Genomic DNA, 13,697 nt, shown 5'->3' on the forward strand with positions numbered 1-13,697 from the left:
GCCCCTGACTCTATTAAATGTGGACACAAGTCTGATAAACATGGAACAAACCTTACCAGATGAAAGATCTTTTTGGCTATCCCAAATCAAAAGCCCTGCTTACTCCCAAGGGTACAATGTATAGGAATCTGGAAATGTTGTCTTTAATAAATTACCTTCCTCTATAACAACTAATTCTAACAGTCCTCCTCTTAAAGAGTACAGGGAAATTAAATCTACCCATAAAAAAGAACTCCAATGCCAGAAGAACGAACTACAAAAGGGACTACAAGTCTCAGAATCCCTGAGGTACTTGGACGAGGAAGAGGGTTGAAGAGGCATGCAGGCCATTACGCCTAGTGGCCATTGCAGTAGTCAGGCAATTTAGCTGTACAGGCCACACTGGAAAATTGTTACAGCACCTGGGAGCCATAAAAGGCCCCCTCAGGAAAGGAGGAGTAGAAGGAGTTGGAACGAGAGCTGGAAGGCAAGCTGTACTAGGAGAAGCAGAGAAGAAGCATGATGCTGGCAAATCACAAAGTGGGAGCACAAAATGGATGCCATAACGTGGAGACAGCAAGTTTCACATACAAGTTCTGAGAGAGTCTGTGCCCCCAAAATCTGAAGTGCAGAGGCTGCGCAGCAGAAAACGTGCAGGAGACTACATTTTCCCCATGTGAGCCTTATTGCTGTGATTGCAGAGCCATGAACATGCAGGAGACTGAGGCCAGAAGCAAGAGGCAAGCCAAGGGTCTCTGGAGCAAAAGAAACTCCCAATTAGAGTGTCCGGACCGGAGACACGTGTGCAGGAGAAGGATGTGGGCCTCCAGCGAGCCAGAAGCAATAAAAGTGTTAGTGGAAGTCGGGAAAGCAGTGCAACCTGCAAAGAAAGTGTCTGAGAAGCCGGTCAGTGTATCACAGCGTTCTAACACTTTGCGCGAGCCTTGCCGGTAACTATTTCCAACTCACAATTGAGTCGTGTATGACTTTACGTGAGCAGAAGCTGTTTGTCATATTCAAAGTACTGTTCATAATGACAATGTAGCACTTGCATATATTGACCCAACATTTGTGTGAGATCTAAGGTCATTGAAATCCATTGTTGAACTACTTAAAGACTGTCTAACAGAGTGGTTGCGTGTCCCTAATTAAGAAGAGGGAACACTCTCTAAACCATTACCGACTACCTAATCTTGACAATACTCGAGTTGCAAGGTAGACAATCTGAAAACTACATAAAAAGGAGATGGCGTGTGCCTAATTGTGATTCCCAAAGGAAGTCAGAACTTTATCCTTGGTCGTTACAGAGTAATATAATTCTCCCTTGATCTTTCAACCTTGAAATCTACTTTAAAGAAAGGTTGCATGTACCTAAATGTGTTTTCAACTAAGAGACTGAATCTTATATTGTACCCAGAAGTGATATTTCTTTCCATTTCTACGAAGTAAAGAGTTTAAACTATTGAAGAGAACCAGCATTACCCAAGCCAAGAGGCAACCCCTTGTTATAGTGAAACCAACATTTCTAAGAGTTAAAGAGACATCCAACTGCACTGTGAAGCCGGTACCACTCAAGTGGCCAAAAATACAAGTGTACTATTATTCCCTGAAGCTGAGAGAGTGGTACCAAGGCTTTTGGGTAATTACTTGGGGCTGATAACTAATGGAAAGGTGCGTGTAAAACAGGGGAAGGAGAAATAATTGTTTGTGAAGAATATTGTGAAAGTAGACCCAGCCTTTGGTGCCAAAGACTGCAGAAACCAGGGAGAAGTAGGTCTTGTGAGCAGAGCCAGGTTGTTATTGTGGCAGATGGACAGGAGAGGCAAAGAGGCTGCCCCTTTCAGAAAGTCATTAAAAGGAAGAGTGCCTTACCTACCTGAAGAGGTTGTAGATAGTCTTGTCAAAACCTGACTAACAATTCAAAGTACTAAGCTGTGGTAGTAGTACTTCAACGGTGGTGGTATAATAAGTTGTCACTAGATGTAACATTGGCGTTGTCTGAACCAGTAACGTACTGTGGGACAAAGGTGACCATTCTCATAGTACCAACAGTAGAAGTATGGTTGTTGAAGTGGAAGCAGCAGCACAAAGAAAACATCCTGACAAATATACCAATCTAGGGTTGTAAATACCATATTTATCATAACCAGGATTACCATTGGTGCTATTTCTTTTCTGGAAGTTGGAAGTGGATCTTTCATCCAGGAACAAAAATGTGTTACTAGTGGATTTTTGTTTGAACTTTTTTCTTTGACTTGGAACAATCAAGAGCTGGTTTAAAACAATAATGTTTCCTTTGTTGAACATTTTGAGTTGACTTTGAATACTGGGGAAGGGACCTTAACCCCAGGACAGGAGAAGGCCCTTCAGACAATGTGTTAATATTGTTTACAATATTGTTTTACATATTTTCTGTATATGTTTGTTTAGTGTGAGGGCCAGTAAGCCCATGCTAGAGAATGGTCCCTGAGCTATTAGACTAGGCAGGGAATTCCTCTGTAGAGTAGGACAAGCAAGGTATTTTCTTTATATAATTTCCTTTAATAAAATAGCATATTTTGAGAAATCTACAAGCAGTTGTCCGCCTCACATTACTGACCTCTCACAGGTCTCTCTCTCAAGGTGCAGCTCAGATTTTATATATGCAGTTTTCTGAAACGAGAAACATATTCCTATTGGTCTCTGGTTTCAAGTAGCAGTCAGCAGCATAATTAAACATAGGTACAGGTCTCATTATTTCACCACTGACATTTAATTGCATATATGCTATAAATGTTTGATTTAAGGGAAATCTCATTGTTTTATGAGATTGGGAGTCCTTGTCCCCTAAGGAGTAGTCCCTCCCAATTCGATCCTGCTTGCCGAAGCCCCGTAGCCCCTAGGGAGGGTTTTGCTTAGCGGGCTCACCTCCCTAGCTTAGAAAAAGTAGGTGAATTCCCCATTACGGAGAAGGGATCAGTACCCCGGATTCGTGACAGTGAATACAGGGGAATGTTCTGGGTGAGGATGGAAGTTAATCTGAGGACAGACCTGTGGCTAGGTCACCAGTTGAAACCCCTTAATCTAAATGTGACTCTCTGCCATTGTTCCGAAACATAAAGTGGTACCCGGGAACTAAAATCACTCATCCACATACGTGTTTTAGTGGAGACTTTTATTTCTTTTTGGGGCACTGTACAGTGTAATACACTGCCTAATCAGCAGCTTGGAGTGTTTAGGGGAAAAGGTTGGCGTATACAATAGGATGACAGGAAAACCGACCAATACACCAGAGTTGCATGCTTATGTTCTGCTACTGGTATCTTCCAAGTATATGCTGGATTACAATTAAGCAGCATCGGCGAAGAAAGAGCACTTTGAGGCCAACAGTTGGTGGGATGTGCTAGATTGTTTCTCAGTTTTGTCCCCTACTGGTCAGAAGCTTAAATAACCGTACATAAGCAAGCAGACACTATAATCTCCCCTTCCTGTTCACTATCAATCTTGTATTCCAAAGGTTAAGTTGTAAAGGCAACACATGGCAGGGTTTAGTGGGAGCATGTCTGTCCTGAAAAAAAGGTTAATGCTCACTCTTTTGTTCAGAGACCTGTTGGGGTAGACAATTGTGAGGTGTAAATAGATTGATTCAAACACATTCACTCCCCACTGCTTTCTTATTACCGGTCTCAATCCATGTGCTTTTGGCTCTCCTGGCTATTTTGGCTATCCTGCACCACACTCGCATCACTTTTCCTGGTTGGTGGTCTGTGTGACGTTGGGTGAATGTAGTCTACATCACCACTTGAAAAATTGTTAAGTTGAGGCTAAAAGTTGCCTCAACTGCAAGCTAAACGTTACATTTGAAGTACTGGAGTTGGTCAGTCCCTGGCCAAAAAACCCATTTGTTTCACAACAGATTGCCCTCCTGCTCAAAGACCTTATACAACCTGATGGGGATGGATGGAAATCCTTGAATCAGTCATTTCCACTGGTAAGTCCTCTGGGAATTGTTCCATTCAATCATTTAGCCCATCTGTTCCATTATACAGGGGAAAATGTTTACAAATCAGCCACCGTCCCTTTTCAAAAGAAAGTCAAACCTGGACCGCTCACATAACTTCAGCAGGGGATCACAAGACACCTCAGACATGTATTGTCCACGTTGGCATCCAGAATTGAGGTGTAGCTTGGGACCTTAAGGACCGCATCTTCGGGTAGTAGGAGGGGGAGTCCACATAATCGTGCATGGATAGGTTCTCATTCGTTCAAAGGGTTGTGATAGAATCAGATGGATTTTAATTGGATGTTCTCTTCTATTGAGTACCATTTTCTTGGGTAACCTCTCAGAAAACTGAAGAACAATGAGTCAGGTGCCAGGTTACAAGTAGCTAAGGGTATTTGCAGACTTGAGATTTGGTGAACTGCTGTAAAGTATTTGGGTTTTGGAAGTGTATGATCAGGGTCTGTGGGGGTGGAGGGATGATGAAGTGGCTTATTGTCGGATTATCCATAGCTTGTGGATGCTGTGTTGGTAGTGTGTGGAAGAGGTTTCTAAAGGCATGGGGAGGGGTACGAGTGTGTTATGAGGCTGTGAGTTGGTGATAATGAGAATTTGTGTGGGGAGCCGAGAGTATTGATTGTGGTCGCTGAGGTTGCAGGTCTGTAGAATGCTGAAGAGGTGGTTTGTTAAGGGTAAAATGGGGAATGTAGATGATTTGAATGAGGGGATGCTGAACCTGTGCTTGTGGAGTTACTGGGGACCTGTTGGTTAGGATGGTCTGAAGGTGGGGATTCTGGGGATAATTGGGTAAAGAGAGTGATGTGATATGGTTAGCATCAGCATCTGTTCTGGTGCATTTATTTAACAACCTAACATTCTGGACTCTGTGGTCTAGGTGGAGCAACATGGACTAAAGAACCAGATTACCTTTTTTTGTCTCACAAAAAGTGAGTGACCAGTGAATGGCCTAACTGAATTAATGCTCTCTCTCTCTCCCTCTCTTCTTGTGCAACTTTCTTTTGTCCTCCCACCCTAATGTCTTCTTGCGTCTCATTTATCTAACTTCTCTTTCCTTTTCAGGTCCGAATTGCACTGCAGTTGGAAGATGGCTCCAGGTTACAAGATGAATTTCTTTCCAGTCAGACTCTTTGGGAGCTCCTGCACCACTTTGCACAGTCCAGGTGAGAGCACCTGGATACTAAAATGTCATTGCATGGTGTGCAACGTTTGCTGCGGGGCTCCGCCTTAGTGTAGGAGAATGCACATTGCTATCTAGAACAGGGAGGAGTGCTGCAAGGTAGTATTGAAGGGCACTGTCAGTCTTGAGTACAATGGATGGAGGGAGCAGTCCTAGTTCGTTTTGCTTTGCTTCTCCCCTAGATAAAATCATATCCTGGTATGTATTGTTTGCCTCTTCCCCGCCTCAGATGACCGCCTGTCCTGATGTACGGAATATGCTTCATTCTTGCTCCAGGTGGTGTTGTGCCTACCTTTGTCTAGCTTATAACATTACACAAGAAGCTTCCTTTTCCCCTATCCTTCCCAACATAGGCTGTCGTACCAAGGCTTAATGGGGCCTCCATTGTTCTCACACGTCAGTCCTGTGGTCTCATGTTGAACCCTCCCTTATCTTCTCCTCACTGTGCCAGTTTTGCTTTTAGTCTGAGTGGTTGAGGAGGTTTTCTGTTATGTTTTTCAGGGCATGCGTGGAGGCGTTGTGCAGAGAATCATCTCCAGTCTGCATTTACATGAGAAATGAGGTATGATCTCAGGAGGCCGAGGGGGTGGGGGGTGCTCATTGATCTGTTCCAATCACACATGTACCCCAGTGATGGGGACACAGGGATTCTGGCAGGTGCTAGCTGAGCTGATGCATACTTGTTACCATGTCTGTGTACTGGGCTTATATGCATTATTTATAGGAGTAGTGTACAGGTCTGCATCTTTAGGTTTCTATATGTTTTGGACCACAACCTTTGGCTCCCCATATGTTTTGGACTACAACTCCCATCAGACCATAGTCGCTGGTGATAGATTATGCGAGCCATAGTTCAAAACATCTGGACAGACAAATCTTTCAGACCCCTGCAGTAGTATGTGTTGCATATGTACTTGGTACAGGTGTATTGCGGGGCTCATCTACGATCTCATTTAGCAGTTGCTTGCATGGTTTATTTACACTCTGACTGGCACGTGTGTGGGGCACATGCTTGTTACCTGACTTGTGGGGCTTGCATGCAGTTTCTTTTTATTTGTGTAGGGCCCAATCACTTTTCACCAGCTGTGTGCAGATATAAGACACTACATAGCGGACACATGCAAAGTTCATAAACACACTGGTTAGTGTGTATGTTCAAGGCTTGTTTACTTCGTAAAGGTTTTTGGGGGCCCCATGTAAGTGAGCAAGCAGGCATATACAAAGCCCACACACTGTTTTGTTTGTAGGCTAATGCACAGCTCATAGACTGGTTACTGGAGCTTAGGGGCCCAGACGCAAGAGTAAATTCACCTGTCTTGGGCACATATTTGGAGCACAGTTACAATCTGATTAGCAACATTTTTTGGAATGCATTGGCCCTGATGGGAATCAAACGTTCAACGAGGAAGAAAAGTCTGTTTTCGGCTTAGACATAAATCAAGCCACTAGGAGAAAATTTCTTTGCAATGCAAGAAATTAACAAAGCTCATTGGGAGGCTTATGTCATGGAGCTGACCTGACCTTTGGAAATGGCGAGGAATCCTGTGTTTCAATAGTAATCATTGACTTAAAGACCATTAGCCAACATCCAATGAATACACTAGAGGCTCTGGCCAATATCTGTATATTTGGTGATTCAAAGATGTAAAATGAAAGTTGGAAACCATGTATGACTGCTTCGGATACTTGCAGGTGATGGCTAAGGCCACTGTCATCTTGGAATAGCATACAAGGGCTATTAAAATAGGTACAGAAAGTCACAAATGCTAGTAGACCATGATGTGCTCCTAAAACAACTCTGCTATTGTTGACACAAAGCATTAGCAGCATCATTAGGCTTTCTCTCCAGCTACACAGCAGGTGCTGGTGTTAGGTAACCAGCCTAGATGAAAATAAGACGCTACAATATATCAGGTAGATAGTTTAGGTAAGCAATCAGCTTTGACATGGGGAAATTCTGTGTTTTGCATGCCGTAATCTCTAGGAGGGCTTACTCAGCCAATACTTCTCATGTCAACGAAGAAGACCTATTTGGTAGCAAACAGCTGTTGTTACAGTGCTTAGAAGTGCGACAGATCTGGCATGAAGCCGTATATAAAGAAGATGATCATATAATTGTTGGAGGGGGTCTCAGACCCAGTGGCTGCTGGTGTTTTTCTTTTTCTCAGAGGGGTGTAATTCTTTTCCAGTAGACAAGCGAGAGGGAGCACAACTAACCAATGGGCGTTGTGGCGAGCTATCCCCACTCCCAGCCCTCCCAAATATTTTTGAATGATGAGTTAAAATAGTGTATTTCACATTGCGCTTTCTGTGAACAAATTGGCAAAAAGCCATACATTTGCAATCCATTATGTAGGATAAACTTTGAAAAATTCCAAACAAGGTCACCAACGTACACAGGACCATTTTCCAATACATTTTCAGGTTGCCTGTTCTCACAATATATTTATTAATTGAGGTAACAGTGTTTTGACCAGAAACGCTAACCAAATGACCCATAATATAATCTGGACATTCTTGGATCAGGTGGCATACAAAGGATGGGCAGGTAGTGAGCATTTGATTGATTGACTGATTTTTATTTTTATTATGCGCCTACAAACAAATGTTCAAGGCGAAAAAATAGGCAAGGGAGGGGGAACAAACCGAAGACAAGACAATGATCTTACTAGGCCTTGTTTCATTGAGATCATGCAAGTGTGCAACAAGAAGTGCAGAGGGGAGGGTACAGGGAGAAATGCATCCAGAGCAACAGGGCCCTGAGTTAAGTGCAAGGAAGGCTGGGACTACAGGGGGCAATCCCATACTGGTAGTGCAAGGTAAGCCAGGCGGCAGTGCAAATTGGGCAAACGGCAAGTGCATGGGGACTGGTCGGGACAGGGGGCCTGGTGTCCATTACACCTCAGAGCACATCGAGCGGCCAGTAAGCAGACAGAGCAGGAGCAAGGAATGTTTAGTAGGGTAGAGGGAACAAGAAAGACTAGGAAAAAAGGGATATCTTGGGGAGCTTCCAGAACTTAAGGAGATCTGGCTCAAGGCTGAGAGGCCTTTCCTGAGGCATCTGCAGAGGAGAGAGATCTACCCCCTTTCTATGCTTGGAGAAGCGACTCGCCCGCACAGAGTTAGAAGTAGACGAGCGAAGGGCTCTAGGAGGAAGGTACTTAGGAACAGAGAGTTGAAGGTAGTTAGGGTCACGGCCCCAGAAAGCCTTGTGGATGATGCTGATGGTCTTAAACTTGATGCTTGTGGCCACTAGGAGCCAGTGGAGGGATTTTCAGGGCCAGTCAAATACGGTCCCTGTGCTTGAGGCCAAGGATAAGTCTTGTGGTCCTGTTCTGGATGAGTTCAAGAGGGCGAAGAATAGAGATAGGCAGATTGAGAAAGAGGAGCCTAGAATGAACCATGGCTCTAGAGACAGTAAGCTTCTGGGGGAATGTGAGAAAAGGGTGAATACCTCTGAGGAGGAACAACTGGAAATGGCCCTTCTTGGCAAGGTCAGTGATCTGTGGAGAGAAGGAGAGAGTAGAGTCAAAGATGTCCCCAAGGTTTTTTGCCTCACAAGAGGGTATGGGCAGAGGACCCGAGGAGGGGGACCAGAGTGAGTGAGGGAGGGAAAGCTGAACTGGAGACGTCCAGCCCTTTAAGACGAGGTAGCAATACATTTGAGATGGACAGGGATGCAGAAGTTACTCAAACATGAATAATCGAAACGACTCAGGTAGTTGGCAAAAGGATAACTATTTTAATATCAGTTATCTAAAACAGGGAGTACAACGGACATCAATGGACGTCTCAGCGGAAGATCTCTCAATGCATCTTAAAAAAAGCATTCTTTTATAGCAAAAATTGTCATTGATGATGTTAACCTACGTATTACTAACGTCATTCTACGTGGCAAACTACAAAAACCTAGTGGCAATTGTGATCGGCTCTTAAGGAACCTCTAAGTATACGATCTATACTTGTCTAAGTGAGTGAAGAAAAGTGATAGGTTTCTTAACATTAGGTGGGGCAACTAAGCCCTCCCCTTAAACAGGTCACTAAGAACGTCACTAAATACACAACGTCCCATTGGCTACACAAACTGTAGGACCCTTAATCACGCGCCCCCCTACCATTGGGTGGCTCTCTAACCCCTGTCAGTACTTTCCCACCAACGTTAGCAGCACACAGACTGGACTTCCATGTGCTAGTGAGCTAGTCTTCAACCATAGCTCCCCACCAATTAGCATATTCATCTAACATCTCCTCAGTGGTCTGCTGTCAATTAAGGCTTTGAACTTGTCCTTGGGAGTGTTCTTTTGCTCTTGAGAATTCAGGGGAGTGAAGGCATGCTCTGCCCTCATGCGTAGGTGTGACCATCATGTTCGTCCAACTTCATCCTTTCACGTGACTTAAGACCACAAAATCAAGCCATATGTACTTAAAATACAATTCTCTAATAGACCTCTGACATCTTCCTTGTTTTTCTCCATGTCTTCTGAACAAGAGTTTCATTCTTTCACACGATTTGTATCCAATATCTGCTCACCCCAGCCTGATGAGACCTTGGCTTCTTGGCTCATTCAGTCTCGCCTTTCTGAGATCTGCTTCTGTAATTTAACATCCATTTTTTACCCACTTCAATATGTATATTTATATGTTGGGCGCATGCCGCAATATATTCTCTATAAAGCTAGCCTCAAGATTACTTTGTCTGCTTGCGTTTCTTTGCATCTGTACACGTGTCAAATAACTTGATATCTTCATCATTTCTGCAGCATACGTTTCTTCATCTTGATCCCAAGATGTCACTTATCTTTGATACTTTCTTGATGCCTTATAGAATATCTGCATTCTCTTGTCTCAGCAACTCTTCCATGTACGTCAGCTTGGCCCTGTGTGACGTCACCACTCTTCGCTTCCATTTATTGGCCCTGCTTCTTCCGGGATTTCATTCAAATGGCCATAATACTATCTCGTATGCAAGTATGGCTTTCTCAATGGAAACCTAGCCTCCAGGATTCTCTTCGATATCAGTATTTTCACTGGTACCGCACGTGTCTCACACTCTGGTTCCCAACAAATAGGCAACATAGGCGAGGTGGTTGATGTGGGGGTACTTGGCTGCTTCTCAACACACCCCCCTCTGGGCGATTCATCGACCACTCTCGCATCATCCTTCATATCTAGACATCCTTGTCTGAAGAAATGCTTCTTTGGGATCCATATCTTTGTGACTCCCTTCAGGCATCCAGCTGATTTCACATGCTCATCCTTGTTCCAAGTCATGAGCAAGCACTGTCCACTTGGACTGCAATAGATCCACTTTCCCACATACTTCTTATGATTCTTTGGATACAGGAATTTAATTTCCCTCAGGTCAAGTGCATGGATGCTGGCATTCACAAAGTCTCATATTTCTTCATCTGTCAATTCTCTGGCCTTCCATCCTGATTCAACATCGATCATGATTTTCATCCCTGTGGCTTTCTTTGCTGTCTTCCTGCATTGTGTGATTATTATCTTGATCAAACAAAATCCGAATAACACCAACACGATCAGGCCATCCATTGTGGAACCCAAGAAAAGAGTGATCCCTACCAGTGGTCATCAGCAATGTCTTCTACTTCATCTATCATCTGGATGTGTAGCTTCGTTAGCATCTCTATGGCCTCTGTCAAGGTGCCATTCTCGTTGTCATGAGAAGGTATGAACGTGCAACATGTTTCTCCGATTTTTGCATAAACACCTCCATCTATAGCTGTGATCATATCCAGGACATATCTATTCGGAAGAGTCATCAGTCGTATGGCTCTCATCTCTTCTCTGATAGCATTGAATCCCTTTATGGTCATGTTGATTGTCTGTTGCAATTCCCATCTGCAGCCATTTGGTATTTGCTCCATCCTGGCTTTTCGGAATGAAGATCAATGTGAATACCGACGAAGTCTGGATGAACAGTCTGTGCTCATACGGAATGGAGTCAAAAGCTTCTATTGACTTGGCTGAGAAATAGTTCTCCCTCTTCATTTGATTAATCAGCTCCACAGATCTCTTCTTCCTTAGTTGAGCATCTGCTTTTGGGAAACTGTCAAGGTTCAAATCACTTTTAGGAATCACCAACGCTGGAACATGAACATTCACTAGTTGGCATACTCCTCCCCAGTCTGCGGGTAGCTTCATATATGCTTTAGATCCACAAGCCCAGTAGTGATCCATGATCACTGCTGTCCCATGCTCATTCCTTATGGCTCAAAAATTCGACTGCAGTTCTGATTCTCTCCAACTTTTCTTGTGCCATTGTTTCTGAAGCACAGCTTTGTACTCTCCAAAGGCACTATCTGCAAGGGTCCTCCCCTGTCTTCGACCCAAGTCAGTAACTTAGCAAGTTTCAACCATAAAGGTTTACACAGCATTTGTGCATTCTCAATAGTTGGCTGGTAGTGACCCATTATTACCCAGTATCTGCAGACTACTACATCTTCTTCCCAACCATCTGGCGATAACACTGTTCCCCAAGTCTGCATCTGTCCTCTGTTTTTCTATTTACGATTGTCTTCTTCAGATGTTCCTGGACTCTCCAGTCTTTTGTTTACCTCCCATCTGATTCCAGCTCCTTTCACTCCTTTCACGTGATTCTTAGTATGATCTCTTAGCCTTGTTTTTGTATCCTGGACATAGTCGTCTTCATCGGGATCTCTCCATTCAGTTGCCCATTTGAGATAGGCTGTACGACCCATTAATGGGCCTTTTGTACGACAGAATGCCAGGTGTGATAAGCAATGTGCTGTCTGGACGTTTATTTCAATAGCTATGAAGATCTTAGACTTCCCCATGCTATAGAGTCGGAGTGCACACACAAAGCATTCCTCATTTGAGTTCCTTCTTCCCACTTCTTTCATGCTGATACCATATGTTATTCCCCAAGTGTGCTGTACTATCCAGGTAATCATTCAACTCATGATCATCCTCCCTAGCATTTCTCTTATGTCTTGTTCTTTTCTTATGAGCCTCTATAATTATCTCATGAAACATGTCAGCATAACTCTTTCTTATTGGGCCAATCATAGGAACATTTGTCAGTGGACTGGGTGTTTTCACATGTACTAACTGTGTAGGTTCACTCCTAAACGAGCCGGTTTCTGGTGCTCAAAAACAATCCCCACAACACTTTTTTCTAAAGAAAGATGTCTGGTTAGATTTGTCCTAGACCCAGGCAATCTTACTCTGTCTACTGGAATAGGAAAGATTACATAGGGTCTTGGTTGCTTAGTAATTGCCACATCTGTACCCTTCTCATGTATTGGAGGATACACAGGAATCCTTACTCCATTTGGATCTAAGGAGTAAGCAGTGCATACTGTGAGGGAGAGCAGTATCCCTATGAACAAAATACAGGTGTATATTATACACAAATAAGACCATTTACAACAATAGCTTCTTGCACATCGTGGACTTTTTTTTTTAGGAAGGAAAAATAGTTTTTAGTAGGGCAATATAATGCACTATATCTGGAAGCTGCTGAGTCGACTCCAAAAGTTCCCTCCATCAGCTTCAGCTGGTTATAAGATGATGATTAATGAGACCACGAATTGCCCTTTTACCAGAAGACATGAAGATTCTTTTTCAGCATGAAACAAAGTTCCTTAACCAGTAGACTTTTCGATCTTCTCCCTCGAAAGTCACATTATGTTCTTAGTGCTCTCTGAGTACAGATTCACCTGCATGATGATATCTCTTAATATTTAATTAAGTGTAGCATTATTCCTCTGATCCCTCAGGAACATTCGGACATCAGTTGTCTCCCAACCAGATGTGGGCATTCCTCAATCAAATAGAAAACTAAACTGACCAGTCTATGTGCATTATCCGCTGATGGGGGCATTTGTGTTTTCCCCACTGTACTCAGGAAGCTGAATGATTTTCTCAATGATGGCTGTAAGCAATCTCCTCACGATTGAACCATTCTTAGCATCTTGCAGGAACAGATGAACGCGAGTAGTTCTCCCCTCAAGTGCAGGGTATGCGCGCAAAATGAACAGGAAAACTGCAAGAACGATCCATGAAACGTTGTCATGGGGCACCACCATGGGCACATCCGAATAGAAATTCAGTGAGAAAGGAATCGGGGAGCTGCTCCATCTTCCAGTCGTCGAAAAGGAACTCCAAATCTGGCATGCTCTCCTTTATGATCAAGACTTAAACATGTCTCAGTCCATGTCAACAAATTCCTATGGCTTTAAGAACAAATATCTTCCCTTAACTCCTTTTTTAGTGACTGAAGAGTGTCCCAAAATAAGCCACAGTCCAATGTTCTTTATATCTTTATTCAACAGCTTCTGCGTCCTTCTTCCTCGTCATAGACCTAGTCTGTACGTGCTGTGGTGCCTCCCCGATGCTTGCTTCCGACAGGGGTGGGGTGTGAAGAGAGTTCTCCAGCATAGATTTTCACGTCCCCACGAAAAAATCCAAGCGCGTCTGCCTTGCGCTTTGACTGCAGACGGTGTCACGTCTTCTACTATGAAGGGGCTGTTAAAACGAGGCTCGTGCCACCTTCTA

The 13,697-nt window shown here is 43.6% G+C and overlaps 1 protein-coding gene across 1 annotated transcript in view; it reads left to right on the top strand.

The window, feature by feature from the left end:
* Positions 1–13,697, top strand: part of ASPSCR1 (ASPSCR1 tether for SLC2A4, UBX domain containing) — a 1,532,603-nt gene that overhangs the window by 433,739 nt on the left and 1,085,167 nt on the right. Inside the window, exons 4-5 of the mRNA XM_069655312.1 lie at positions 5,039–5,139; positions 5,658–5,718. Coding sequence (XP_069511413.1) covers positions 5,039–5,139; positions 5,658–5,718 — 162 coding nt within the window. The remainder of the gene's footprint in view (positions 1–5,038; positions 5,140–5,657; positions 5,719–13,697) is intronic.

The sequence above is a fragment of the Ambystoma mexicanum genome, chromosome 3q (genome assembly GCF_040938575.1).
Source record: "Ambystoma mexicanum isolate Mex_15411 chromosome 3q, UKY_AmexF1_1, whole genome shotgun sequence".
Lineage (NCBI taxonomy): Eukaryota > Metazoa > Chordata > Amphibia > Caudata > Ambystomatidae > Ambystoma > Ambystoma mexicanum.